Consider the following 26,261-nt stretch of genomic DNA (forward strand, 5'->3'; position numbering starts at 1 on the left):
TTCAGACTGGTCAAGCACTTTAATGATGACATTTGCCAAATAATCAAAGCATTCCTTGGAACGTAAGACAACTGAACCATGAGCAAACCTGGACTCGTGTAAATGGTAACAGAGGACTGAGCCAGACTAAAAGGTCTGGCTGGTTAGAAGACCTGGATAGTAGGGGTGGGTGATATGTATAAAATCTTTAGTGGATTTTTGTACTGGTTATGGATAACATGAGCGGATGGGAATGACTAAAATACTTGAAAAATCCAGATACAACATCATATTGACCCACAAGTCCCAGCATTCAATAAGGAGTCCTGCTCACTGATTTGCAGTTTCCAGGCAAATCTTTTACAAGATATATTTAATGTGTCACCTCCTCAGTATTGCTAAGGTTCAACCGGTTAACGGACCTTTATAGTCTTACAGTAACCATCATATCACCCAAGCCTACTGGGCTAATAAAGTCACTATACAGTAGATGAATTTAAATACACGTGGTGGGTTTAACTGTGTGTCTCTTACCCAGCTGAAGGGTAACAAGCTAAACCAGTGTAATCAAACTCACCTCAGGTACTTGGAAATAAAAGTTTCGTAATCTTGGTCTACTAACTGTTGAGTCTCTTCAGTTCTGAAGGATGGATGGTAGGGAGGCAGGAAGAATGAGTGGAACTGGGATGGGACTGGGACAAGGGTGGGCACCGGGTGGTGGTAGGTGGGTAATTTAGCCTTTTGGAGCGGTGTACTGACGCAGGAGAGAGGAGATGGCACTTGATTCAGTGACCTCCTCAGGGAGAGAGCCCTCCATGTCTTTGATGAAAGGGTCGGCACCAGCGTTGAGCAGGAGCTCCACGATGTCGGCGAACTCGCATGCTGACGCTACGCAAAGAAAAGAGAAACATAAAGGAAGAGTTGGGAGGAAAGTAATACAACAGAGAACAAACATTTACTAACTGGTTTCCACCAAACTGGCCACAGATGTTCCCAGTTGATAAATCTCTGTCGAGCCTTTCACTTCATTTCGTGCTACCACGTCTTTCATGTGTGATTTTAAAGGTACAATGTGTAATTTTTAGAGCGATGTATTAGCAGAAATGGAAGATAGAATCTATAAATATATTATTATGTGATTTGTTTTGGCAAATACCCGCCGCTGCATTTTCTTAATGTTAGAATGAGCCTATTAAATCGACACAGGGAGCAGGTCTCCTTTCACAGAGGCAGCCATGTTGTGCCGTCATGTTTCTACAGTAGCCCAGAAAGGACAAACCAAACTCTGGCTCTAGACAGGGAATTGCGTTTTGTTTTAGTTTCACATTTTACACACTGCACCTTTAAGTAAAATGTCTCATCAACAGCTTTAAGGACTAAATGAAATTTGGTACATTCATCCTGCCCTCAAGGTAAATTACGACCAACTTTCTGCAAAGGTAACACACTAAACAAACACAGTAAACATGGTAAATGTAACAGCTGCTAATCATCAGCATGTCAGCTCTGTCACTGTGAGTTGCTGTGGATGCTGAAGTGTTAGCATTTAGCTTTAAACAGCCTGACAGAACTGGAGAACTCAGAATATTCTGGTTGTCTCCACCAGACCTGACTACATTTGCCTCTATATACTTTTAATACAGTGCTGCAGTTCATGCAACACCCATCTGTGGGTCCAGCACTGTGCCTGACCTGTTACTGTGCTTCCTTCAAACACATCACTTTCGTCCCATTGGCGATTTGTGCCCCAGTGAAAGGGTCTCGTCTCCCTGTACAGGGGGAAGGAGAGGCGAGCTTGCATTTTCTTAACCCATTTAGCAGATTCATACTAGTCCCAGTGCACCTTGTCTCCCACACTGACAATACCCCCCCCCCACGATTTCTCCACTCTTCCTCTCTTGAGTGCTCTTGTGTCTGTGTCAATCGCTCACTCCTTTTAAACAGCAGAGCCTGTGCTGAGCCATGATCGCTGATGTCAGCAGCCGCAGTGACTGACAGCCAGGCCTTTTAACCTCCTGCCCAGGGGTGGCTGGCTGGCAGGAGTGTGTGTGTGTGTGTGTGTGTGAGAGAGATATGGCAAAACATGAGTGTGTGTGTGCTTTAGTTGTGTCTCTGCATAGAATGAGACGTTTAAGTCTGAAACACCACAAGAATCATTTATCTTTCAGCCAAATCAGGCTAACAAAGCTTGGCTTATTTTTCTAGCCACGCACGCAGTCCTCCTCTTGTTGCTCTAAACACCGTTTTATTTAGTCAGTGTGTTTGTGTGCACGTGGCGGCGGGTGTCTCGACCGGGCCTTGAGCTGTAAAAAGTGGCTGGCCCTCATGGGAGCCGTAGAGGAGGAGAACAATTTATAGTGAGCAGTAAACCCTCAATTAATCACTTGCCAGCCACTGTGGCCCTGTGCAAAGAGAGGTGGGAATGAATTTTCATTCTCTGCTATTTGTCTCTTGGAGTTCATCGCTTATGTTTATTAGTCATCTTTTTATGCCCCATCCTCGGGGCTTCCTCTGGTGACTGTGTGTGTGTGTGTGTGTGTGTGTGTGTGCAGATCTCCAGTGGGTGACGCAACATGCCCACATCAACACCACCAGGCCAGGGGACAGATGGTGCAGACACACACACACACACACACACGCACACGCACACACAAACACACACACACGCACACACACACACACACACACAGGCTCAGAGGACAGGGGAACCGCCCATCAGGGACATGTGTGTTGGGGCACTGAAGGGTCAGGGGAGTCTAAGGACCACTGCTGATTTCCTTTGGGAGGTCTGGGGATTATTACACACACACACACACACACACACACACACACACACTCAGGAAACAAGCGAGGAATGAGAGAAACTGGGCAAAAAACAACTGTGGAAAGTAAAGATGAGGAATGGAAGAGAGTGGGAGGAAGAGTGGGCAAACAGTGAGCGTGCACGGAAAGCAAGCCGCCGTATATAGAGTGCACACGCAGACAACATAATGATGTCAGGGTGTGATTAATGTGAAGAGTTTTGGTCCAAAAGGAGATATCCACTGTTTGAAAAATAGACACATACACTTAGAAGAAAACTTTATTGTAGAAAAAGAAAATAAATTCTGCTTTTTTTGCACCGCAGAGATTAATATAGAGGCCTCCTTACCATAATGCAGCGCCGTCTGTCCTTCGTTATCCTGTAAAAGGCAAAAACAAGTCTTTAATTCTACAGACCTGTTGTCAAATAAAACATTAATATTGCCAACATTTGGTGTGAGAGAAACTGCAAATTACTTTGATCAAACTTCCCGAGAGTCAACTCAAAAACCTTCAACTAACTCGTGCATGTACGTGTTTGCTGTGGACAGAGGGGGTCGCGTATTCGTCGTACTGGAAGGGGATCATGAAAAGATGAGATATTGATTTGGAAACACACGACCTGCAAATCAAACCTTTCAACTTGCAGGTGACGTCCAGCTCCAATCAACCCGACATATTACAGCAGAGAGGCCCCCACCCTACCTGACCACCCAAAACCAGACCAGTCAAAGCACCAGAACCCCAAACAATTTCAGCACATCACAACACCTGCTGCAACGACGACTGGAACCAGATGGAAAGTGTCAGCTTAATCAGATTAGACTAAACCAGCTCCTTCATCTGTGTATTTGTAGCAATTCAACAACAACTAAAGGCAGATTGCTTTGTGTGATGAGTGCAGGACTTTATTCAAATGACCCGAATTGATTCGTTTGGTGTTCGCATTGGGCTGGGACGATAAATTCACGGTTGGGGTCGTTTCGTGGGATTTGTTCACAACAATGTCTCAACTCAGGGAAAAGACTCAGTGGTGTCTTGTCTGCATGTGTGTGCACACATATATACGCTGGTGCGTGTCCTTTGGACGGTAAAACTGATACGTGGGGTCAATGGCTGCGATATAATTCATGGAAGAACTGCTGGATTGGGGGACAGGGATGGAAACGTGGGGTTGTGTGTGTGTGCAGGTGTAATAAGAAACAATATATGACAGGAGCTCCAACTCTTAATCACTGCTCCAGCATGCCTTTGCACCTCATAATGATGATAAATGGTCAAACTGTTGCTTGCAGTCTGAGAAGAGTAGTAGTTGAGCCAAGTACAATGGTTTCAAAGGCCCTGAGGCAGATTAAAAGCCAGCAGACGCAGCGGCATTTCCCTACCTGCCGTAAAACGCCGCTGCAGTGGAACTGTTAGAGAGTGAAATTATTCATTAGACTTTGCACCTTTGCTCTTCTAACAGCAGATCCTCTTGTGGACCTTCTTGCTTTGGTTGCTTCCATGTCTTCCCCTGTTTTCTCCCAATCCTTCGTCTTCTGACCTCTCTTCCTCCAACCACACCTCCTTTATTTCATTTCTTTCATTACCACCTCCCTCTTTTACCAGTGACTCCTCTCCTTTCTCCTCTCTCTCCTTTCATTATCACAACCACCTTTCTTGCTCTTTTCTGTTCAGTCTCCTCTTCAATCTTAATCTCTCTCCTCTCAATCCCTCCTTTCCTTTACCCTCTCCTCCTCCATCTCTTTCCTGTCTTCCCTCTCTGAACGGGCCCTGTGCAGAGTGATCTTATTGTTGTCTCTCTCTCTCTCTCTCTCTCTCCCTCTCAGGGGCAGCACTTCAGGGACCCGCTGATTGGATTAGAGCTTTCTATTCCCTCTGGGTGGATCACAGAGCACAGATGCAAATCACCACCAGCGTGGAAAGCGTGCCGTAGCTAACCCAAGACAACAATGCTGTCTGTCTGCGAGTTGAATTGCAACCTGTGATGTACTGCGACTGTCTCTCTCGGTGATGTTGATGCATCGGGCAGGACTGAGCTAAAACTGCCACATTTAGACTCTGCACCCGCTGGAGTTTAACATTTTTACCATCCGGGGATTTTTCTGTAGAGATAAAAGGGAGATGGTAAAAAAATGACAATGATTTTACCACCACTAGTAATAATAATAATCACTACCATCATCATACACACATACAGTTAAATGAAACTGTAACAGGTTTAAGCTCTGATGTGCAGTGAATGCTAACATATGGAGAACCTTGAATACATCTTGAGAAGTCGAAAATAAATAAATACTGGACATGAAGTTCTTAAAAATGGACAGTCCGACCAGAGAATTAATATGCTTTTAGCATGTTCATGTGAGGGGTCACCGGCCTGTCCTCTCAGCGTTCCCTAATGCCCCTGGATCCAGGACGGAGACTTGATGGAATCACAGGAAATTGGATTGTCTTCCATTTGCTTTGAGAGACAGTCCTCCCTCCCCAGCCCTCCACCCACCCCAATACCTGCAGTTAGCTACCGTAGCATTTCCCCCCCTCTCTGGTGCACCCCTGTTCCCATCCCATTACGGAGGCATGTCGCACCAAACCCCTGCTTTTACATGTCATCCAAAGTTTCCCCTTGCGGTGCAGAAATGCTGGGCTGGATGTCAGCAGAGTGCTCAATAAAGCAGCTGCCTGCACAATACCAGCACTGAGATCCAGCACTGTGTAGTGTATCACCCTAATGGGGTGCAGCAATATGCTTAGAAGCACCATGGATAGGGATTGATCTATTAGTACAATTGCAGTTTTGCTGAATTTAAGTCACACCAATCTATCATTTCTACCACACAAATGATGTGAAGCAAGATGGATGGAAGAAAAAGAGAATGAATCACGGATATATGACATGCTGCCTCATTTCTTTAGTTTTATGCCTTAACGGATCACTGCAGCACCGTAACTAGTCGCAAACTGGTCCAAAGAAAGAAACAGACTGGTTGTGTATATATATGTTTGGGTGAAAAGATACACTCCTTCTTTTTTCAGGTCAGATGATGTTAAAATAGAGTGTGGGAAGACAGACTGAGGCAAACCAGGAACAAATACAGTTCTTGTCTTATTCTTGTGATAAGGTTGAGCAACAAACACTCACAGGGACTGTCACAGATGTTGTGTTCATTTCTGGGAAGCAATTTAACTTGTTTTCTGCATCATTCTGCCTTCACAGAGCTCAGACTTAACAGGTCAAGGATGCTCCACATGTTCAACACAAGCCGTTTACACCAGAATTAAGTGGAGGGATCAAGGACATATCGGGGACGGAAACCTCCCTCAGCCATGGACACAAACTGGTCTCTTGAGTCTTCACTTCAATTCTGTTTGTCTGTGTCTCAACCAGAGAAGAGATTGTGGGTAGAGATTAAAAGTCTGTCAAATCCACCACCAGCTTTGGAGTCTGCTGCAAAGAGCCCTCTGTGTGTGTGTGTGTGTGTGTGTGTGTGTGTGTGTGTTCCCAAAGGACCATAAAAGCTTATGTTTTCATGCCAATCCACCTGGCAGCTTTGATCTGTAGGTCATTTTTAGGATTTTATTTCCTTAACGCAAATTTCTTTATTGCCGCTACATCAAGTCCTTTCTGGTCCAATGTGTCTGTATAATACTGAGGAGAGTGGAGTCTTTCCTTCAGTAATAACAGCAACTTTAACTTTAAGTGGTAATGTGAATGCAGCCTTAGGCATAATGTCTGAAGGTGAAGTCCCATCTTCATTTAAATGAAAACCCCAACAGATTCTTGGAGAGGCAGGAGCAGTGCTTTGGTTTTAACTGATACTTTACTACATGTATTTTCCCAGCATCACCTTTCTATTACCCTACTCTTTTATTTCTCCACTTCTCAGTCAGCTCCTTTTATTTATCATCTTCCTCTGTGGCAGTAAACTTTCTTTGGACTTTTCTTCTCCTCTTCCTTTATCCGCCTCCCCCTTTTCTTCCCCCTACCGCCCATGACAGCAACATTAAACAAGTGGAGAAAAATGGACAAGCAATTATGATTTATGATCAATGCATGCAGCAGCTGCTGACTTTTATAATGACAGTGGTCGGGGGGAGGGAGTGCGGGGAGAGTGGATGTGTGTGTGTGTGTGTGTGTGTGTGTGTGTGTGTGTGTGTGTGTGTGCATATGGATCACTCTCAAGTGTGTGTGTTGGGAAGATGAGGGGTGAATCGATAGACTAGTGGGATCATTGGGATGCAGATTCCAGCAGATAGCATTATGATGAGCAGGTGCCATTAATCAGAAAGCAGAACACAGATCTGAGCAAGACAGAGGACAGGAAGACCTTCCCTCACTAGGTCTCGTAATCCTATAGCCAGAGCAGCTACTGCGGCACCAACAACTCAGAGCAGACCTGCACAACCTGCAAGTAAAAGTCTTTTTTCACTTTTGGAACATTTATTATGAAGCAGACATACCGTACTCTCTTTTATTAGTGGGTTCACAAAACTAACGTCCAAGGTTTTTGATCTGAGACACATCCATGTTTGCTTTTTACATGATCCTATGAGATTATTTTCCTCACTACAAAGCAGATTTCCAAGTTTTATTACATGCAGCAGCAGGAATCTAACTGATAACATAACAAAGCAGGATAAGTGTTCATTGTGATGGATTGCCCATCTCCAGCAAGTCCCTAATTGATTTGGCGATGCATGAATTACAGTGTGTCACGCTGCAAACAATGCAGGACAGCAGCAAATGTGTTGGAAAGGTGGGCACATATTTCTTGGAAATCTTTGCAGCCACTAATGTTGCATTTAAGAGCAGGCTGCAGTATGATGGTGCCACTAGCTTGGATCTGCAAAGCAACAAACATGCAGGACTTCAAACGGAAACCAATAGATTGTATGATTTAGAAATTAGTAGCTTGTACTGTGAACGAAATATGGAACGACTGCACTAGAGCCAGCCCTAAATGAACCTCGGGTCTCCTCTCTGAGCAAGGAGAAGTAACCTCACCACTCAGCATGTGAGCACTGCCACCCACAGTCAAATTAGCCTGACGACAAACCGGCTGCCCTTCACGCCTCCTCCTGAAGCGTCCTTCAGTGCCCGGGTGATCCGCCTTCCCTCTCACATCACAGTTTGAAGGGAAAACCCTGAATTATTCAAGGGTCCTAAAAGATGCCAAAGATTATAGATATTCACTGTGTCAGTTATTGAGTTGGAGGACGCCCAAAACTGTGGTACTCCTCCATCTGAACACAACCCCAGCAGGTCCGAGACAGAGGGTAATAAGATCAATCAGATTTTCTTGCCTTTTCTGTCACACCAGAAGCCTTTTTTCTCTCAGAGCCTCACTGACTCTGTTTCTTTCTCTAACATCTCCATGTCTGACCATGCTCAGTTCAAGCACATCTTCTTCCCCTCCACACTTCTCTTGTCCCCCCCTCCCCACCTTGCCCAGCTTGCTTGTTCCCATGGGACACCTTAGCCTCCATTAAGGCCATCAGAGAGGAGGATAAGGTTGAGCCTAAGAATTAACATCGCTAGAGGCCCCGTCTGTCCTCCCGTGGCTCATCGATGATGTTTAAAAAGAAATATATGAAATAAATAAATACATAAAAGAGTGTAATATGAAAATCAATGGCCAGGCAGTGGGGGCCGCGGCTGAGGCATTTGGAGTGAGGGACTCATAAAGCTGAGTACTGCGGGAGACTGATGGAAGGCAAAACACTTACTTTGTTTATTCTCTCTCCTCACCCGTCCCCTCCCTTCGCTGTCTGTATCCAGCTCTCACGCTCTTACTCTCTCCGACCCCCCCACCCCTCCGTCTGAAACGGTTGAGGACAGCTTTAATGCTCCTGACAATTTATGTGGACGGTTAAGAACGATGGAAATCAAATAGTTGAGTGTAGGCAAGGCCCAGTGAGTGGCCAATAAGAAAGAAACAACAGCTGATGATGGCAAAGAGGACTGTTACCTGCTGGAATGGCTCTTTAGGCAGCACTATTACTGTCAAGTCACTGGCTCTTTTCTGAGTGCTCATATTATAGATTCATAACTGTATCTGTGTCCGATAGGCCCTTTTAACACAGCACGGCAACAGCTTTCATTTCATCGAGTCCAGCTAATGTGCAGCAAGTACTAAATATGAATCCTATAAGAGCAGCTTACAGTGTGGCCTATAAAACCTCATGTGCTGCCTTTTTTTCCCTATGCCAAGGTGCACTTTGATTCATTTGCTTGAAAATGGAAAACTTTTTAAAAAGACCAGTGTGACAGACTCTCCTCTATTCTTTTAACAGGCTGTAATCCTCCAAAACAAAACAAAACAGATGCACACAGCTATACTGGCATGTACTGATGTGAATATTAAAGAGAGGAAACATCTGTATTATCTGTTCAGCAGCAGCGTCTCAGAGATGTGTCAGTTAATTTAAAGAGAATTAATACCAACTACTTCAACAATCAAATAACATCTTAATGAAAAATATCAAATATTCTGTAGTTTCTGAATCTTTTCTCTATTTATTACGACTGTAAAGTGAATATTTTATGTTTTAACTGAGAGTAATCATTTGCAGCCTTACGTCTACCATTCATAGACACCAGGAGCAGCCTCTTGCTCCTTCTCCGTGAGTTTCTACAGATGAGATAAAATCCTTTATATCTCGATATATATATACACACATTTATGTTTGGTGTCTACTGTATCTACAGTGATATCATTTCTAGAAATGTTGAACAGTTTATTGCAAACAAAAGGGATTTTAATACAGGGATGCAGAAATTACACTATACGACTATAGAAGAAGATTGATTGTGATGAATTGTAACATAACCAACCAAGGGACAAATATATGGTATAAGCAGCATGTCCATTTATTGCATCTTTGTTTACTCTGCTCGATTTCTCCTTCCATCTTATTTTATTCTCCAGTGTTGTTCCCTGAATTCTCCATAAATTCCTTCTGCTTACTTTCCCACCTTGATGCCTTTTCCTTCTTAAAGACCCTATGTATTCTGGGGGATAGGATGCAGAGTTACACACACACGCACACACACACACACTCACACACACAATTATGACGAATCTTGCTGGATATTTGTTATGACTGGGCTGACTGAGCCATTAGTTATAGGAGGCAGTGCTGGGAAAGGGGCGGGATACAAACGTGTAATAATGCCTCCACCATAGAATTTCAATCAGCCACCGTGTGTGTGTGTGTGTGTGTGTTTGAGTGCATGTGTGTGTTTGTTCGCCACTTTGATCACACAAGTAGTTTACACCACAGTAGAGGACACGGATATGAGGGTTCAGCCTTCTGTTTGTAGAAATCTCTGAAAATGCCACGGTGGAGCTGCATAATTCCACACATATATAAAAAAAAAAAAAAAAAGGCTCTGATGCTTAATTTTTGCTGAATGTTGCAAATTCAGTAAGAAATGCAATAAATACAGCTGCAGGTTTGCTATGTTTTATTTATTTATTTCTTCTTTAAAAAATGCACGTGAACAGATGCTAATGCTTACGATTTATTTAGTTTGATTAAAATGAAATATTTTCTCTGACACGCTTCTTGATTTGTGGGCGAAGGTTTTGGCACAAACTAAAATTATCTTATTTGTCTATGTCTTGTTTTCTTTTTGAGAAAAAAAATTATAGCCCTTTGCTATTTGGTAATTGCAAAAGCCCATATTTACAAAGCAGTATGACTTTTTATATTTTTTCCATTATTTTAACATGCAGTACCTTACACTACGCCACAACACCAGTGGATTATAATTATAATAATAATATTAATACATTTTATTTACATGTCCCTTTCACAACACTCAAGGTCACTTTATATAAACTAAATAAAACTAATTAGCAAGATACTACATTTTTATCTAAGAGAGGTGTTACCTGTGCACATCTGACCAAACTGTCAATGATTTTATCAACATAAAAAAGCCACTACTGATACAAACCTCTGGTGTTGATTCACCATTGATTTGTGATTTAAATCAAATGTGACATAATCTCTGACTTCACCTTCTCAAATGTAAGATTTATAATAATCAGTATTATAATACTGCACATTGATATTTTCTAGGATGAATAACTCAGATTTGTTGAAAAAGAAAACAGATTAATAAACAAACTAATTATGAGCTGTAGCCCTGATTGGTATATTTACCTTAGTGTGTTATCTTTTAAGTCACCTTACTCTTTCATGTTAAAATGTTTGTGTAAAATCATATTTTTAATTTATAAAGCAATACACATTCAGAATGCAACATTATTTTTGAGTCGAGCGTTTTACAGTGGAGAATATGAAATAAGTGTGAATATCCCTTTATACCAGTAAAAGAACTTTCACTGGCAGTCATGGATTCACTGTTTGGCTTCATTATATAAATAAATCAGCAGTCCAGGTCCACCCATACCACTCACATCAATATCAAATCAATGGATCTAACCCTCTGACAGAGACTGGACCATTACCAGACACAGCTCCCTTTGTCCCAAACACAAACTCCTCATACCAGCTGAGTCAAAATCTATACCAGGCTGCCAGTCTTGAAGGTAAACAACCTCTGCACAGTGATCCCTGCAGGGTCCACATCCAGACTATGAGACTTGTTGTGCACTCTCTAGCCACCAATTGCAGGCCTCCCAGTCAGATATTTATTACTATTGATCTAGCTAGTCCTGGCTGGGGACTTTTGTTCAGTCGGCTCGAGGCTCTGACCTCAATTAAGTTATGAATTTCTATCTGATAGACTGGGAGCGCTTGGGGCCTGCCGTGGCCGTGCTACCACGCTGGATTAATTAGAATTAGCGGTGCTGCGAGTCGCCCTCCCCTCCTCATGGATCATGTTGTTTTAATACAATGTAGAGGCGGATGAACAGGACGGGAGCTGGGGGTGGGGGTTTGAGACTGATGAGGAGAAGGGAAGAAGAGATGTAAACGGAAAAAAAAAAAAAAATGCAGGAATGAGTCAAGTAAAAGCATGTGAGGCTTTTTGAGGTGTTTCCTTCCTGGCATTGTGTCAACCTACCTCTCACCTGTCCTCCCTCTTAGCCGTCTAATCCTGCCTTCCCTGTCAGTAATCACTCTAAGTCCGATATTGTGTAAATCTACTTTGGGCCATTCCTGACCTTTGTTGTAGTCTCAGGCACCCCTGAACCAAAAGCCCTTTCTTTTCAACGCCAATGTCCACGAACGGACACGTCCTTTCTAGTAATGCACGTTTCCATGGCAACCGGAGAGCTTGTTGGGAGGGTCAGAGGAGGGTTAGGGATTCCCACCTGAAAAACAAAAGTTGTGTGTGGGTGGGATGAGGCTTAGCTGTGGGTGTGGGATTACAGCGTCTGGACAGAAAATGACCACACGGACAGCACAAAAACACACACACACACGCACACGCACACACACGCACACACACACACACACACAAACGACTCAACCAACTCCCTAACCTTCGGTCCAACAAAATAAAACCACATCACCAAATAAAATAACTACATTTCTGAGACTTTCCCTGATTCTCAATGACACATCTTCAATTTCTCTCAATTTCCTCTTGATCACCAAATACACTGATGTCAGAGTATTATTTGTTTCTATTGTCACTGGTGTTTACTCAGACCACTAAAGCGTTCAGGGTGGGAACAAAAATTACTTTCTTTTCTCTTGTATCTCCTGCAGACACATTCAATCTTACAATAAACCAAGCACTCACATTCACACCTGTGGGCACTAATTAACCAAAACCACAACCTGCATATGTTTGGACTGTGGGAGGAAACTGGAGCGTCCAGAGAAAACCCACAGACACACTGGGGGAACATACAAACTCCACACAGAACGACCACGGGTTTAAGTGGGATTCAAACCTGGGGCCTTCTAGCTGTGAGGCAACAATGCTAACCACCACACACCGTTCAGGCAAAATAAACCAAACGTCTCAAATGCAGCAGTGTTTTTATCTCAACACAGTGCAGCTGTAGAGGAACCTCTACAAATTACAGCCTATGAAAAGTTATTTAAAGTTAATTCTTGACCTTTGGAAGGTTCTCACAAAACATCTACACTTCCTTGGCAGCTTGGCAAAGACAATTAGCTAAGGAAGATCATGCTCTATGAGCCAAAGCTCCAGAACTGCCACTGAATATTAGACTGTTTTCTCAACAGCAACATAATGCGTTGAATCACAAAGTATTTCACTAAAGAAAAAGTAAAGCAGACACAGGATCTGTCCAAGAATTTGATGAAATCTCGCTCACTGGAGCACATTTTGACCACGTCATGTCTTGAAATGGTTTTATTCTTCTGTTTAGGCAAAACATTCATGTGCTGATATGAGGAAATGTCCTAAACATAAGTGTATTCCTCATTAATGCTCTTAAACATTTTCAAGCACACAGATTTTTAAGTCAAGTGTTTAAGTCCTAATTTCAATTATCCATCATCTAGACCCCCTTAGTCCTAACCAGGGTCCCAGGGATCAGCTGGAGCCTATCCCAGCTCTCTTTGGGTGAAAGGCAGGAGTCCACCCTGGACAGGTCCCCAGTCCATCACAGGGTCCCATTATTACATTAAGTGAGGTTTTCTTGTCGTCTGTCCCACAGTTTGTGCTGCCTGCCCTACTTTCTCTCATTAGCTGCGGGAGCAGTGATACGTTGAGGATAGGGAGGATGGGGGCTGCGTGTACAGTGCCAACACCAGGGCCCAATCTACAGTTGGCAGGTGGCAGAGCTGTGATCTGTGTATTCAAACACTCACAACTACCTAATGTAGTCCTTCCCTGCCTTGATCCAGGATTAACTATCAAAGAAGCCCCTAATGCAGGTTATCAGGGTTTGGGAACAATTCACTAAAACAATCAGTTGATTAATTTCAAACGATTTTCCTCCTCTGCCAAGCAAATAATAATACTTTTTGTTTTAACTCTCAAGTCCCCCTCCCCTTTTTTAATCAACAAATTAAGCATAAATCATGTTTGATCTTTATTTACTGGTTGCTCGGCAGTTGGTAGAGGTCATGAGAGATTACTGGTCGCTCTAATAGCCAGCAAACCCAAACATTCCTCTATTTGCCCTCATGAACGGACACCACCTCCCACAGTCTTTGTTCCGTGTGGCTTCGAACAAAAAGAACAGAAACATAAAACCATCATCAGCTTTTTTTTGTTTTTGTTTGTTTAAATCATTCTCCAATACAGAAAAATTGCTACTGTCCTCTTCCTCCTTAATTACTTTTCTCATTGATTAAACCCCAAGAAGAAAACACAAAAGGATGTTATGAGCAGGTTCTAATGGGAAGCATATCGTTCTGTAAGCTTTACATAGTGAGATAATTTGGCATTGCGACAGAGTGGTATGATTTAGCTGACTATATTTTTCTCTCAGCCACCTCTTTGCCACCTCATAAATCTGCTACCAGTAACTCTGCTGCACAGGTCCAGTTCCTTTAATATTCAGCCGGCTTCCTCTGACACCTGAGAGACTGGCAGCTGGAAAAAGTCCTGATGGCTTGAATGCATGAATTCAGGTGCTGTCTGTGCTTCAAAAACCCTGCCTCTAAAACATCATTTGAACTTTCCCGTCCGTCGAGTAAACAAGGCACACAGTAAAGCAGAACATGGTTTGAAACCATTAAAATGAATCTGAAATTTCTACCAAGAGGAACAAGGAATATTGGGTTGCGTTGAAATGACGTTGAACTTGACAAAGTCAGCGGGAAATAAATTAAGAGTCCGTTCAAACTCGGTAAAGCAATTACACTACCTGGGAAAAGATTTATGTTATTTTGACTGCTGAAAATTCTTGGCAGCTGGAGGTATCTATTTATACTTTAATGATAGATACATGACTGTAAACACGCTGCAACTTACAAAAAGACAATGACTATCTATACATCAATCCTCCTCTGTCGTCATTATCTTGAAATGGCTTTAAATCATCAGCGAAGTGTTTCATAGTTATCCCACTGTTAAGTCTTTTATGAGCCATTTGCCACAAATCCACCCCCTCCCCGCTGCACTCGGAACAAAAGAGGCCACGCATGACCACAAAAGAGAAAGTCATTTGTGAAATGTCCTGATTATGTCGGTTGTGCAACGTAAAACAATTTGCCTGATTACTTCCAATTGATTCGGCCCAACTGTTAAAGCCTCTGTGTGAAACGCACTTGGTCGTGCCGCTGTGCAGAGAAGAGGAGTAATTTCACCGATGTACAGCTGAGCCAGCTTACAGCCGAAGCTAAAACCTCCTGGAGGCAGCTAAACCTTGGAGGGGCTAGACACCAGGCTAGCTACGGCTAACTCTGTCTGCTAAAGCCCTGGGGGATTTGTCAGTGGTACAAAGTGAATTAAATATGACCTTGTCGAAGGGACGGAGATGATGGAGAGAAAAAAGAGGAGGGCAATGGGGATGCTGAAGATGGCACCGTTTGCCTTGGGTTCGCATGCGTGCAAAAGGCTCATAAGGCTCCTGCCAATTTCCTTTCGTCTCTGCCCTAATTTCATTTGTTTCAGGCTCTGATATCTGCTGCTCATTCACATTCAAACACACCTCAACGCTTCTTAGTGACTTCTTAAAACAAAGCATAGCCACTGGATGTCAACAGACACATTACGGATGTCTGAGAGGGTGAACACAAATCATTTCTATTATGTCAATCACTGCTGCATGTGCATGAAACTTATGCTCTTCCACCAGAAAAAACGTCCCTGAGTCCAGCTCTCAAATTAAGTATTTTATTCAGTTATAGAGGTAGAATCTAATAGAGACGTGAAGTGCAGCTCCAGTTCTGGGGGAGCTGCTGATCCACTTGCCTCTGCTGCACAATATACTTTCCCGTAGAGGATTTCTTTCATTGATCTTTAAAAGAGCTAAAAGAAAATACTCTGGGCTTTTCTTTCCATATACCATACATCTAACACTTCAGGGAGCTGTAGCAGTTGAATGCTAACAAAAAAACCCCATTGTTATACCTTTGTTAAAGATGAGAAATGAAAAATAAAAACTAGAAGGTAAAACAGGCTGAAGCTGATGGGAGACTCTGGCTTCAAATGAATCATTCCACACAAATAGAACAGCCTTAATAGCAGTCTTCATACAATCCACAGCAAGAGAGAATAAATAAGTCTCTACTTAGCAGATGCAACTGGCACTAACTGGCTGCCAACACGTTGACAGTGTGTCTTAAATGGTTAATGCTGTGTCAGAAACTAAAAACCAAGAATAGCACTGAGAGAGAGAGACAGATGTGGAGCTCACCTGACTGTTGATGTCTGCTTTGTGCTGCAGTAATACAGACACCAGCTCCTTATGTCCTCTGTCACAGGCCCAGTGCAGGAGAGCCCGGCCCTGCAAACACAGACCAATGCTTAAGGGCACGTACACAAGTGTGAAGGTTTGACTAAACATTTAACAGCATTGGTGTGTCTACATTTTCTTTAGTGCATGCAGCAGTGTGACGTTGGTTTGGGTTGTCATTTCATCTGTGATGAACCAACACACAGGGCCTCCTCCTCCTCCTCCTCCTCCTCCTCCTCCTCCGCTTCTTGTGCCTTAACTAAACTTCAATCACTTTCTTTGCTTCCAGACAAAATAAATTATGCACCACCATTCAGAACTTGGAGCCTTTGGACCTCAGCTCCATAATGACCTGCCGACAGAGTGACGAGATATGCAGACTGCTGTGTGTGTGTGTGTGTGTGTGTGTGTGTGTGTGTGTGTGTGTGTGTGTGTGTGTGTGTGTGTGTGTGTGTGTGTGTGTGCCAGGAAGAGCAGTAGGTAGTCCAAGCACAAGGTTCGAGGACAAATCACAGAACCTGTGTCTGTAACACTTGATTGATGGGAGACTGTGCACAAAACAAGAGCCCCCTTACTTCATCACACACACACACACACACACACACACACACACACACACACACGTGCAGACATCTACACACCATCCACTCCTTAGGTCTAAGATCCTTGTTCTAATAAAGCCCCGCAAGCTCATTTTTCAGTGAGGCCAATTAGGTAAAGCAAACTCTCCAAGTCCAATTCTCTTGCTTAAATCATATTGATCACCATGGCTGCATGTTAAAATGGATAGTTATACGCCAGGCCAGAATACCAATAAGTTAGTCTCAGTCCCGTGCTCTTTCTTCCTGCTCTCTTTCAGGTGTGCTGCTGCTCACTGTTGGCCACATTTTCACAGAAGACTAGAGCTTCCTACTTCCTCCAGGACACTGCACAAACTCAGCATGTAGTGGGTTTAAGGAAACATGTTTTCAAAGTTGAGAACATTAACTTTAGAGAAACATTTAGAGTGTGGGCAAGACTTGATTTTACATAAGAGCTTTAAAAGGGCTGAAATGGCCCAATCCAGCAATGCAAACCACAGGTAACGAATGTTAAACACTCCACTCAGGTGAAAAGGAAAAGCAAACTACTACTTACTGTGGAGGACAGGGTACTCTCTATAAAAAGATGAGCAGTTACTTAAACATAGTAAAAATAAGGACAGCTTTAACAACATGTACAGATGGACACAACATTCCCATCCTGGTCAGTATACAAATACCTCACCCCTCATCTATCGCACCCACACTCACTGGTTTTACAGAACTGGGTCAGTGCACAACAGTAGCCATGCAGTGCAAGTGTCACACTTATCTGAAGAAGGCAGTTTAATACCTGCTATATCAAAGTTCAATGACATTTTAAAAATTAAAGTGAAAATTAAAAAGTTGAGTCTTAATCAAAGGAACTGACAGATGTTGGCTGTTTACTGGCATTTTATTTGTCACATCTAAGGAACATGTGAAGTCTGGCATCCCTCAACCCAAACGCAAACAGTACCCTCTGTCTGCCCCCATCACTCTGAGCTGCAGAGGCAGATCATGCCCCTGGCAGATGAGAAACTTCACCACTGCCCTCTGCTGTTGAGCAAGCTGCACTGCAGGTGACCAAGCTACAACAATGGTAGAGGACAGACAAAGCTTTCCCTGCTGCCGAGGGCTCACCACCATCTGGCCTTTGACTGGGAACTGCACCAGCCGCCTGCCTGAAGGCTGTGATGGAAGAGAGGCAGGGACTGGGCCATTTGGTCTGGCTGATAATGAATCAAAGACATGAATGGATTTCAGGGTCAGGCCAGAAAACACCTCGCGATGGTAATAGCTGCTCACACAATTTCCGCACCTCAGCCTGAGGAGTGGTTCCCATGTGTTTGCGGCTGCAGATCATTGAAGCCATTATGTAACGACAGCAAAAAGACCTGCATGAACCATCCCCCCAGTGACCTGTATTTTATTCCACTGATCATTTTCATGAGACCTTGTGCACAACAGGTCAGAGCACAGGTCGCCTTGCAGCTGTTAAGAATCCCCTGCATTGCTAGAAGACAAATTCAGGTAAATGCTTCCTTACAATGGGAATGGACAGGTGAAAGGCTGATTTCCTTACGTCTAGTATTGACATGGTAATAATCCATTCAAATAGTTCCCTGATCTGCAACTGGCACCTGCTACCAGGACATATTTTTTGACACTGTGTTTTGTAGTTACCTCTTCATCTTTAGTGTTCACATCCACTTTTTGGGAGCCGATGGCCTTGCTGATGTGTTCAATGTTATTTTCTCTGCAGTAGTCAAAGATGTTCTTATCCTCTTCCCTGAGAGCGACGCAGAAACAGAAACAAAGAGAGAAAAGGGAAAATATACAGACAGCGTTATTTTTCAGACCATTGCAGGCAGTTAAAGAATCAGATGCTTCATTTTTGGCTTGATGTTTTAAGTTTAGTGTGTTTGTGAGACTAATGACATTGACGCTGCTTTCTGCGCACACTGCTTCACGTGTTAAGTGCGTACACATGGAGGAAAGAAAACACCATGTTGCTTCAGTATTTAGTCATCAAGGACCCAGCAGATAATTCAGACACATCACTTCTCCCCCTGTTTCACACCACACACAAGCAGCAGCCACACGTGCCTCGTCCCAAGGGAACGCTGGCATGTACAGCGGCACCATCCCACCTCAGATGATATCTCTGCCTCTCTAATCACCTCCTGGCACTGGGGACAAGTGTGAGTGCTGGGAAGGAGGAATGGTGCAGAGGTGGTGGTGGTGGTGGTGGTGGAGGGCTGTTGGGTGATGGGGAGAGAAGGGGTGAAATCTCATTTAGAGCTTTACGCCTTCCCCTCCCTCTTACCCATGTCGGCCATTCAGATAATTGAATTTAGCGCTCTATTGTATGACAGAAACCCTGCATACCCGCTGCTTAACCCTCCCACACAGTAAGTCAGCCATCCGCCAAGGCCAAATCCCTCAGTTCCTGCCTGTGACGCCTGCTAGCTCTGCCGCAGTGGGACGACAAGGCCCACATCCGACACCTGGCTCCAGCCGCACAGGAGCCAGGATGTTGTAAAACACTTACACGGGTCTGTCGCTGTACTTTCAACCAATAAAGTTACCCTCTGGTTACAGCTAATCCCACAGCTGAACCATGGCAACCAAATAATATTCATATGCCATCCAAAAATGTCTTCATCCCAAGGTTTATGCTCAGAAACTGTAAATACAAATCCTGTAGCTGACAAACTTTAAGCAGGTAAAAGTCTCTTTCCATCAATGAATTTGGGAAGCACATCATTTCCAAAATGACACAAATATTCTCATGTTTTCTTTCTTATTTATTTCATGAGCAACGCTCCTAGAATGAACAAAAACAATAATATAGGTCATTTGCATACAAAATATGTTGTTGTGGTGATGTCATTGGGATTGTCTTGGGTTAGATTTGGAGACTATGGGTTTATTTACCTTTTGCCTTATGAGAATGTGTAGGACCCGGTGTTTTACACATGCTGTGAGTGGATGGGATGCATGCTTTTCATAACACAATCACTGGCTATGTTTTTAATACCAACCCTAACAATTTGAGTTCCTCAGCACACTGACTTTAGCCCTGCACCCAGGGGAGACAAACTCACACTACATACCAGCCAAGTTTTGTCTTTAATGAACCTTAGGACTTCCCTTTCTTCGTCTTTTCATCTAAACACTTTCTCTCGCCTCGTTCCCTCCCTCACCCTGCAGTCTCCCCTCATCAGCCTGTGATGAATTATGAATAACTCATTACACTTTTTATCACAGCTAGGTTATGTATGAGCACATTCATTTACATACCCCTGATTACCAGCTCTATGTTTATTCATGAGTTTCCAGGCCGGGCCACACCCACTTCCTTGTCTGTTGGCCACGGTGACCCCAAGTGTCCCTGAAGTGTGGCCGCCATCCGTCTCCCCCGGCAACTAATCAATAGGTCAGCTCATCAGTCTTTCAGCGATGGTCAGACAGGGCTCGCCTGATGGGTGTGTGAAACATGCTCATGTATATAAAGAGCTAGTGCACACACACACACACACACACACACACACACGCCAATAAGTATGTGGTGTAAGTTTATATAATAAATGCTATGGCTAAAATAAGCTCATATAATAATGTACACACAAAACTACTTGTATGTAGCCTGAAACAACACACACACACACACACACACACACACACAGGCTATAAACAAACAGATGATTAATGTAAGTCCTATAAATGACGTGACTCCAACAGCGATGGAAGGCATGCAGGGAAGGTCACACACTGTCATCATAACTGGGGTGGGTATGTATGTATGTGTGAGTGTGTGTGTGTGTGTGTGAGAGAGTGCGCTCACATGTGTGTGTGCCCAGTCTCATGTACGTCCTTCATCCATCAGGCTAAACTGCTCACAGTGGTGCAGAGCACTCATATACCTGGCCTGGGCTTCACCAATCAACATCACAGCCCCACCATCTATCTCTCTCTCTCACACACATACGAGACCTGTCATCACACCCCCTGTTGGGCCCTCTCAACATGGCTGAACTCCATGGAAGTATGAGAAACAATGAGAACTCAAATAACTCAGCACTGGCTTCCAGCGAAGTATCTGGACAATGAAGCTTTGAGTGTTTATCCTTTTATCTCAAGGTGTTTGAGGGGATTACAACTGTAACATTCAATGTGTCCTCAATCACACACTGATCAGCTCAGTAGCCCTGGGATATTGCTAATCAATCCTGCTTTTTGTCGATACGTGCTCCACACACATACATACACACACTGGGATCGAGATGAGCAGTGAGCAATGCAATTAACTCTCTGCCTGGTTAACAGGTGCTTAGCTGTTTAATATGGAGTGTCTGTGTGTGCGAGAAAGAGGAAATTGAAATGCAGCAGAGCAGTGAGCGTGACAGCTCCGGCAAGTTATGCATGGATTAGGATGCGATTGTGTCGACGTATAGAGGTAAGTGTATGTTTATTCGTGCACACATGTGCATAGGTGTGGTTACATGCCATGTTAATTACTTCTTCCTCCCTGGTTTCCTTATGGGCATCGTTGCTATGGGATATCACCGAGGGGAGCGTTGTTCTGGGAAACCTGCTGTACTTGCCTCCCTCTGGTGTGCCCGACACGTCTTCATCACAACCCTCCCAGCTACGTCCCCGAACCGTAACATAATTAAAAAGGGGAGATCCTGGCTGCCTCTCCTCAGGACTGTGCATACTAATCGCATGCAGCCATTTAGGAGGAAAACCTGCAGGATTCACAGATCTCATTTTCATCACCAAAAAGAGCCCGTTTTTCATTGAAATGAAGATGAGTTTTTTAAGCTTGAGTAAGTCTGCCAGGCAGCAGTAAATGGAGAATATATTTCATTAACATAATCAGAACTGTATGACGTCTCTGGGCCCTTACTGCAGTTACGGTCTGTTGAATATAATCAGACACAGCTTCAAGACCCGCGGTGAACAATGCCAGACTCTGATTTGACCTGAGCATAAAATAAATGTTGATTCACAGCTGCAGGACAAAGGTGTGTCTGTCACAGCACCATGATGAGTCGGGAAGTTGCATCTGAAAACATAAGCTCAATGCAATAGACAATGTGTGGATATCTGTGGCTGAACATATGTTTGTGCTACTTCTGATGAAAATACCTGATCTTCTCCTCCTCCTGATATAGAGAGCTGACCGCTGCTCCTCCGAAGCCTGTTCTCCTTTCTGCTCCTTGTCTTTCCTGTCAAACAAAAAACACACACTTTATCCACCTTGTATATAAATGTCATATTTACAATACAGATCCTGTTCACTGTTAAGCTTCTTGTAGTTTGGCTTAATTGCACAGCTCGACCTTACAGTCGTGTGTACTCAGTGTAATAATAATAATAATAAACAGGGCTGTATGGATGGATGGTTGTCTCTATAGGCTTCACCTATAGGCTTTTTAAAGCTAATGGGTGACAGAGAGAAACTTGAAAATGTCTAATTTTCAGACACAAGTCTCTGGGGACTTTAGACATGACCTCATTGGCAATAAATGACCAACCACATGCACGACAACAGTAAAAACTGTATTGCGCCTTTATTTGCGAATCTCGTTAATGTTCTGTGTTTTTGTGGAAGTCAATATTACGTCCAGTTCAGCCAAGACTTTATTATCCACCTTATTCTTTTCTGATCAACCTTGACTCACAAAAGAACCCACACAAATCTGATTTCAGAAAAGGGGGAAAGTGGGGGAGAACATGACAAGCGAGGCAAAACAACTGTGCATGCACTTTTGGGACAACGTAATTCACTTCAGAAACTCAGAATATTCGCTGATGCACTGGTCCTGCTCCTCTACAGTATAATGTAATATAAAGCCAGTGTCTGCTCAACAATTGAGATAGGAACAGAGGTCAAGTTCTGGCTATTATTCTCTCCCCTGCCTCACCATCAATGCACTCCTACTTACACCATTTTAACTGTGCTTCCAAAAGAATAGCTGCTGCCATGCTATGGCGCTTTGTTACCACTAATACAATCAGCTTCTTTTCAGGGGGGCATTTGTCTGTTTGCTGGCCTGTCTGCTGGCCTCTGTCCTGGCATTGTGCAGCTGGGGGGGCAGAGTCAGCAAGTGCTGCCCTGCAGCATGGCGGAAAAGAAAAGAATGTGTCAGGATTGGACATGTGGTGGACAGCGATGCTGTTAAAGTAATATAAATATGGAAGGAAATCAAAGAAAGGGGACGAATACGGACAAAACAGTGAAGAGCTAAAGAAGATGGGAAGATTAATAGAGGAACAGCAGATACCATGAAGATGCAGAACAATGAAGAGGGAGGAAAAGGAGCAGTAGTGAAGAGATGATAGGAACCAGAGAGAGGGTGGACAAAAAAAGTTGGAGCAATCAGTGACTACAGTATAATAGGTCACAGCACACAACATGCCTTTTAATGCACCGCTAAATGTTCTCCTTCACTTTTCAAATAAAAAACAACCTAATCATCCATCTTTTTTGGGCTGCACTTGCAAGGGGACATGAGTATTATGTGACCCTGAATCCAGCCTCCTGTTTGGGGAGCGTACCACAGTTGTAAAGGAAATGGCAAACACTGGGAGCTGTCAGGCTTTTAGTTTCCGTGATGACATTTACACCTGTGGCAGGCAGCATTAAGCCCATCTAATAAATCAATACTTCCAATTTCAAAATCATTTTCAGAAAATTAACATTTGACATTAACATTTTGGTGGTCCCTACCATTAAGGGTAGGTATACAAAAATACATCAATAAAAATAAATCATATCATGCATCAAACCTTTAACTTATATATACTGGGACTAAAGGGGTGCTTTGTGGCCTGATACTGGGAAGACGGTTCAGTATGAGTGACCTGAATCATAAAACCAAGACAGTGAGTGGAGTGAGTTCAGCCTCTGACTGTCTGTGAGCGTCCCAGCCAAAGCCCAGACTGAAGTGACTGTGTTTAGCAACATAACATAACATAACATCAGTTGATTCATAGTAATAACTTTAATTTTAATTATCAACATTAAAATTTATCACGGTCATGTTTTGCTTAACTACGTAAACTTAGAAATTTTGGCAACAATCATTTCAATTGTACATTATTTATGTAAAATACTCAATGTGTAAATCGATATGTCAGCTCTAGCGGCATATTTTCAAGAATACTTCTTGCCTATCTGCCTTACATTTCAAGACTGCAGCCCAGTTTCTGTATAGTTGCCAGCTGCTGTAATTGCTATAGTAATTAGTTTTAGAGCATCCTCTGAGAATGACGCCTTTAAAAATGACACTTTTTAAAGAATGACCAGTAATTTCCTTGTTATCATGCAGAGCAGTGGGTCTGCCTTGCTCAGTGCAATCGTATTTATTTCCACAGATTTTCATATTAACATCACACATGACATGTTTGCTCTTCACAGTGTTCCAATAACAATACTCTTCCCTAATCAGCAGAGAATACAAAGCTGTTGTTGTAACCAAATGCTTCTTCTGCTGGCCCAAAGGACAGCCAGTCCATGGCAACACAGGCCTCCTGACACAGCTGGGCGACACGCCACAGGAGGGTGGAAAGATGTAAACACTCTCTTATGCCACCATACACACATGCGTATCTCAAAACACTCAAAACAGCCACACTATAACCTTTTCTTGCATTATTCATCTCCCAAAATGTCATTTATTTAAGAAGACAACAAAATCTGTTCATGTATTTTTCTTGCTGTGTGAATAGAAAGAAATGCCACAAAAAAGGCCTGAGACAAAATGACACGGTGACACTGACCTCTTCTGGTCAAAACACTTTACTGCATTTTAAAATGGCAAAAATGACACTGGATATTTCCATATTTGTTCTCATTTTCTTCTCACTATGCTGCAGAGCTGAGGTGAATACAATTTATGTGTATTCAAACTTTATCTAAAGACATGTTTAAGTATATATTTGCCATTTTGCCAAACTTGTCATCTGATGAGGAAGATACAACCTAAGAGTAGAAGTCTGGAGCTTCCAGACATTATTCTCTGATTGGAGGCATTTAAAATCAAATGAAAAACCTCACTAACGCTGACCCTCAAGCAGGAAAAAAATGAGTGCAGCAAAGAAGACGTGTTTTAACCAAGTCACTACTTTGGTCATCCACTTACACAGGGGTTTTATTGAACCTCCTCATTCCTTCTGTAATAACAGGCCTTTCACACTATGTTTTTGTTACAATGATTTATTTAATGCTAAATGTAGAATCCACTACAAATAAGAGTGAGAATAAAACAGTATTGTATGCTCTAGACAGTATCTTACAATTGAGATTATATGTGGCACTCGACTTTATTTTCTCAGATGTGGTTGTTATTACCTTTGTGCTGCCTTCAGGGTCTAACTTATTAACACAGGAAATGTACTCCTGCATTGCTTGATCTGCATCCATGTCTCCAAGCTGTTTCCAGGCCTGCCTGTAAAGATATGACAGCTTTTATCACGATCACTACCATCAGTTACACTGTAATGCTTAGTAAAGTGGACACAAAGACATGTCAATATGAGATCACACCGAAACTGAAAACAGCATTTAAGAGTATTTCTTGTTTAGGTTTCTTTTTTTTTACGTTAAATTTATTGAATGAGGTTTGTTTTGGATAATGGAACATATTAATAAATTCAGCTCATTGTAAACAACAAGAAACTTTTTTTCTAGCATTCATTTGCAACATATAAAGAGTAGACAAGCAAATACTCTCTTTGTCTCATACAAACACACATAGTGCTGTTTGTACCACAGAACACACACATACTACACTGTAACAAATGTTTGCAAAAGCCTGATCACCAGCTTTAGGTAACATACCATTTCCTCTGTCCTTCAAAGTCAAAGAAACCAGGCTTTGGTGTATTGCACTTTCCCGCTTTGACCTGTGACCAGAACAAGTGCAAACGATTATTATTGGTCAGTGCTGACCAGGTAGATCCCAACATGAAGCTCTGGGCCTAAGTCAGTGTTAATGTCAGTATATGTTGTTTCCATCTAAAGACTGTTGCTGCACCACTGGGAAGCTTAAATAAACTGGGTCCACTCAGGTCAGTGCCCCATCAACAGACTCTCACCTGTTTGTAGCGAGCATACAGGTACAGCAGCTGGTCCCTGCTGGCGGTCTGAACCAGGTCTCGTACGCGGTCGGCTGCAGACTCAAACTCCCGCTCCAGCTCCTCGCCCTCCAGCCGGTCCGTCATCTCCATGGCGCCGCAATCAAATTTACTCAAACCCAGGTCCGAGTCGGAGTCTGAGCCTGCCCCACCGAGTGGTTCCCCTGTGTCGGGCCGAGCTGGGTCCGTCCCTGAGCCAGTCGCAGTGTCCGGAGAGGACGACGGCGACCCAGAAGCCATTGTTATTATTATGTGTAGCGTAGCGTCAGACACGACGAGCGCTGTGGTTCCGAGAAATGACGCAGCCTGAGACGGAACAGCTGTCCGATCCAGATGTGTAACGTATTTCAGCGGAGATTTTGTTTTTAATCCGTTATCGATGAGAATCCGCGACAGGCGGATGTGTTGCTGCCGTTGGTCCGTCTTTGGTACTATCAGCTAAAAGCTCCGGCTAGCCCTTATGCTAGTG

The 26,261-nt window shown here is 43.2% G+C and overlaps 1 protein-coding gene across 1 annotated transcript; it reads right to left on the minus strand.

The window, feature by feature from the left end:
* Window positions 1-26,217, minus strand: acbd6 (acyl-CoA binding domain containing 6). The gene is made up of 8 exons (XM_026305443.1): window positions 25,754-26,217; window positions 25,497-25,561; window positions 25,008-25,104; window positions 21,800-21,879; window positions 18,329-18,434; window positions 16,044-16,133; window positions 3,131-3,161; window positions 1-867 (listed from the first exon to the last, which is right to left on the minus strand). Exons 1-8 carry the CDS (start codon window positions 26,030-26,032, stop codon window positions 713-715), a joined length of 903 nt encoding a protein of 300 aa, XP_026161228.1. The 5' UTR covers window positions 26,033-26,217; the 3' UTR covers window positions 1-712.
* Window positions 26,218-26,261: the final 44 nt, after the last annotated feature.

This window comes from Mastacembelus armatus, chromosome 4 (assembly GCF_900324485.2).
Source record: "Mastacembelus armatus chromosome 4, fMasArm1.2, whole genome shotgun sequence".
Classification (NCBI taxonomy): Eukaryota; Metazoa; Chordata; class Actinopteri; order Synbranchiformes; family Mastacembelidae; genus Mastacembelus; species Mastacembelus armatus.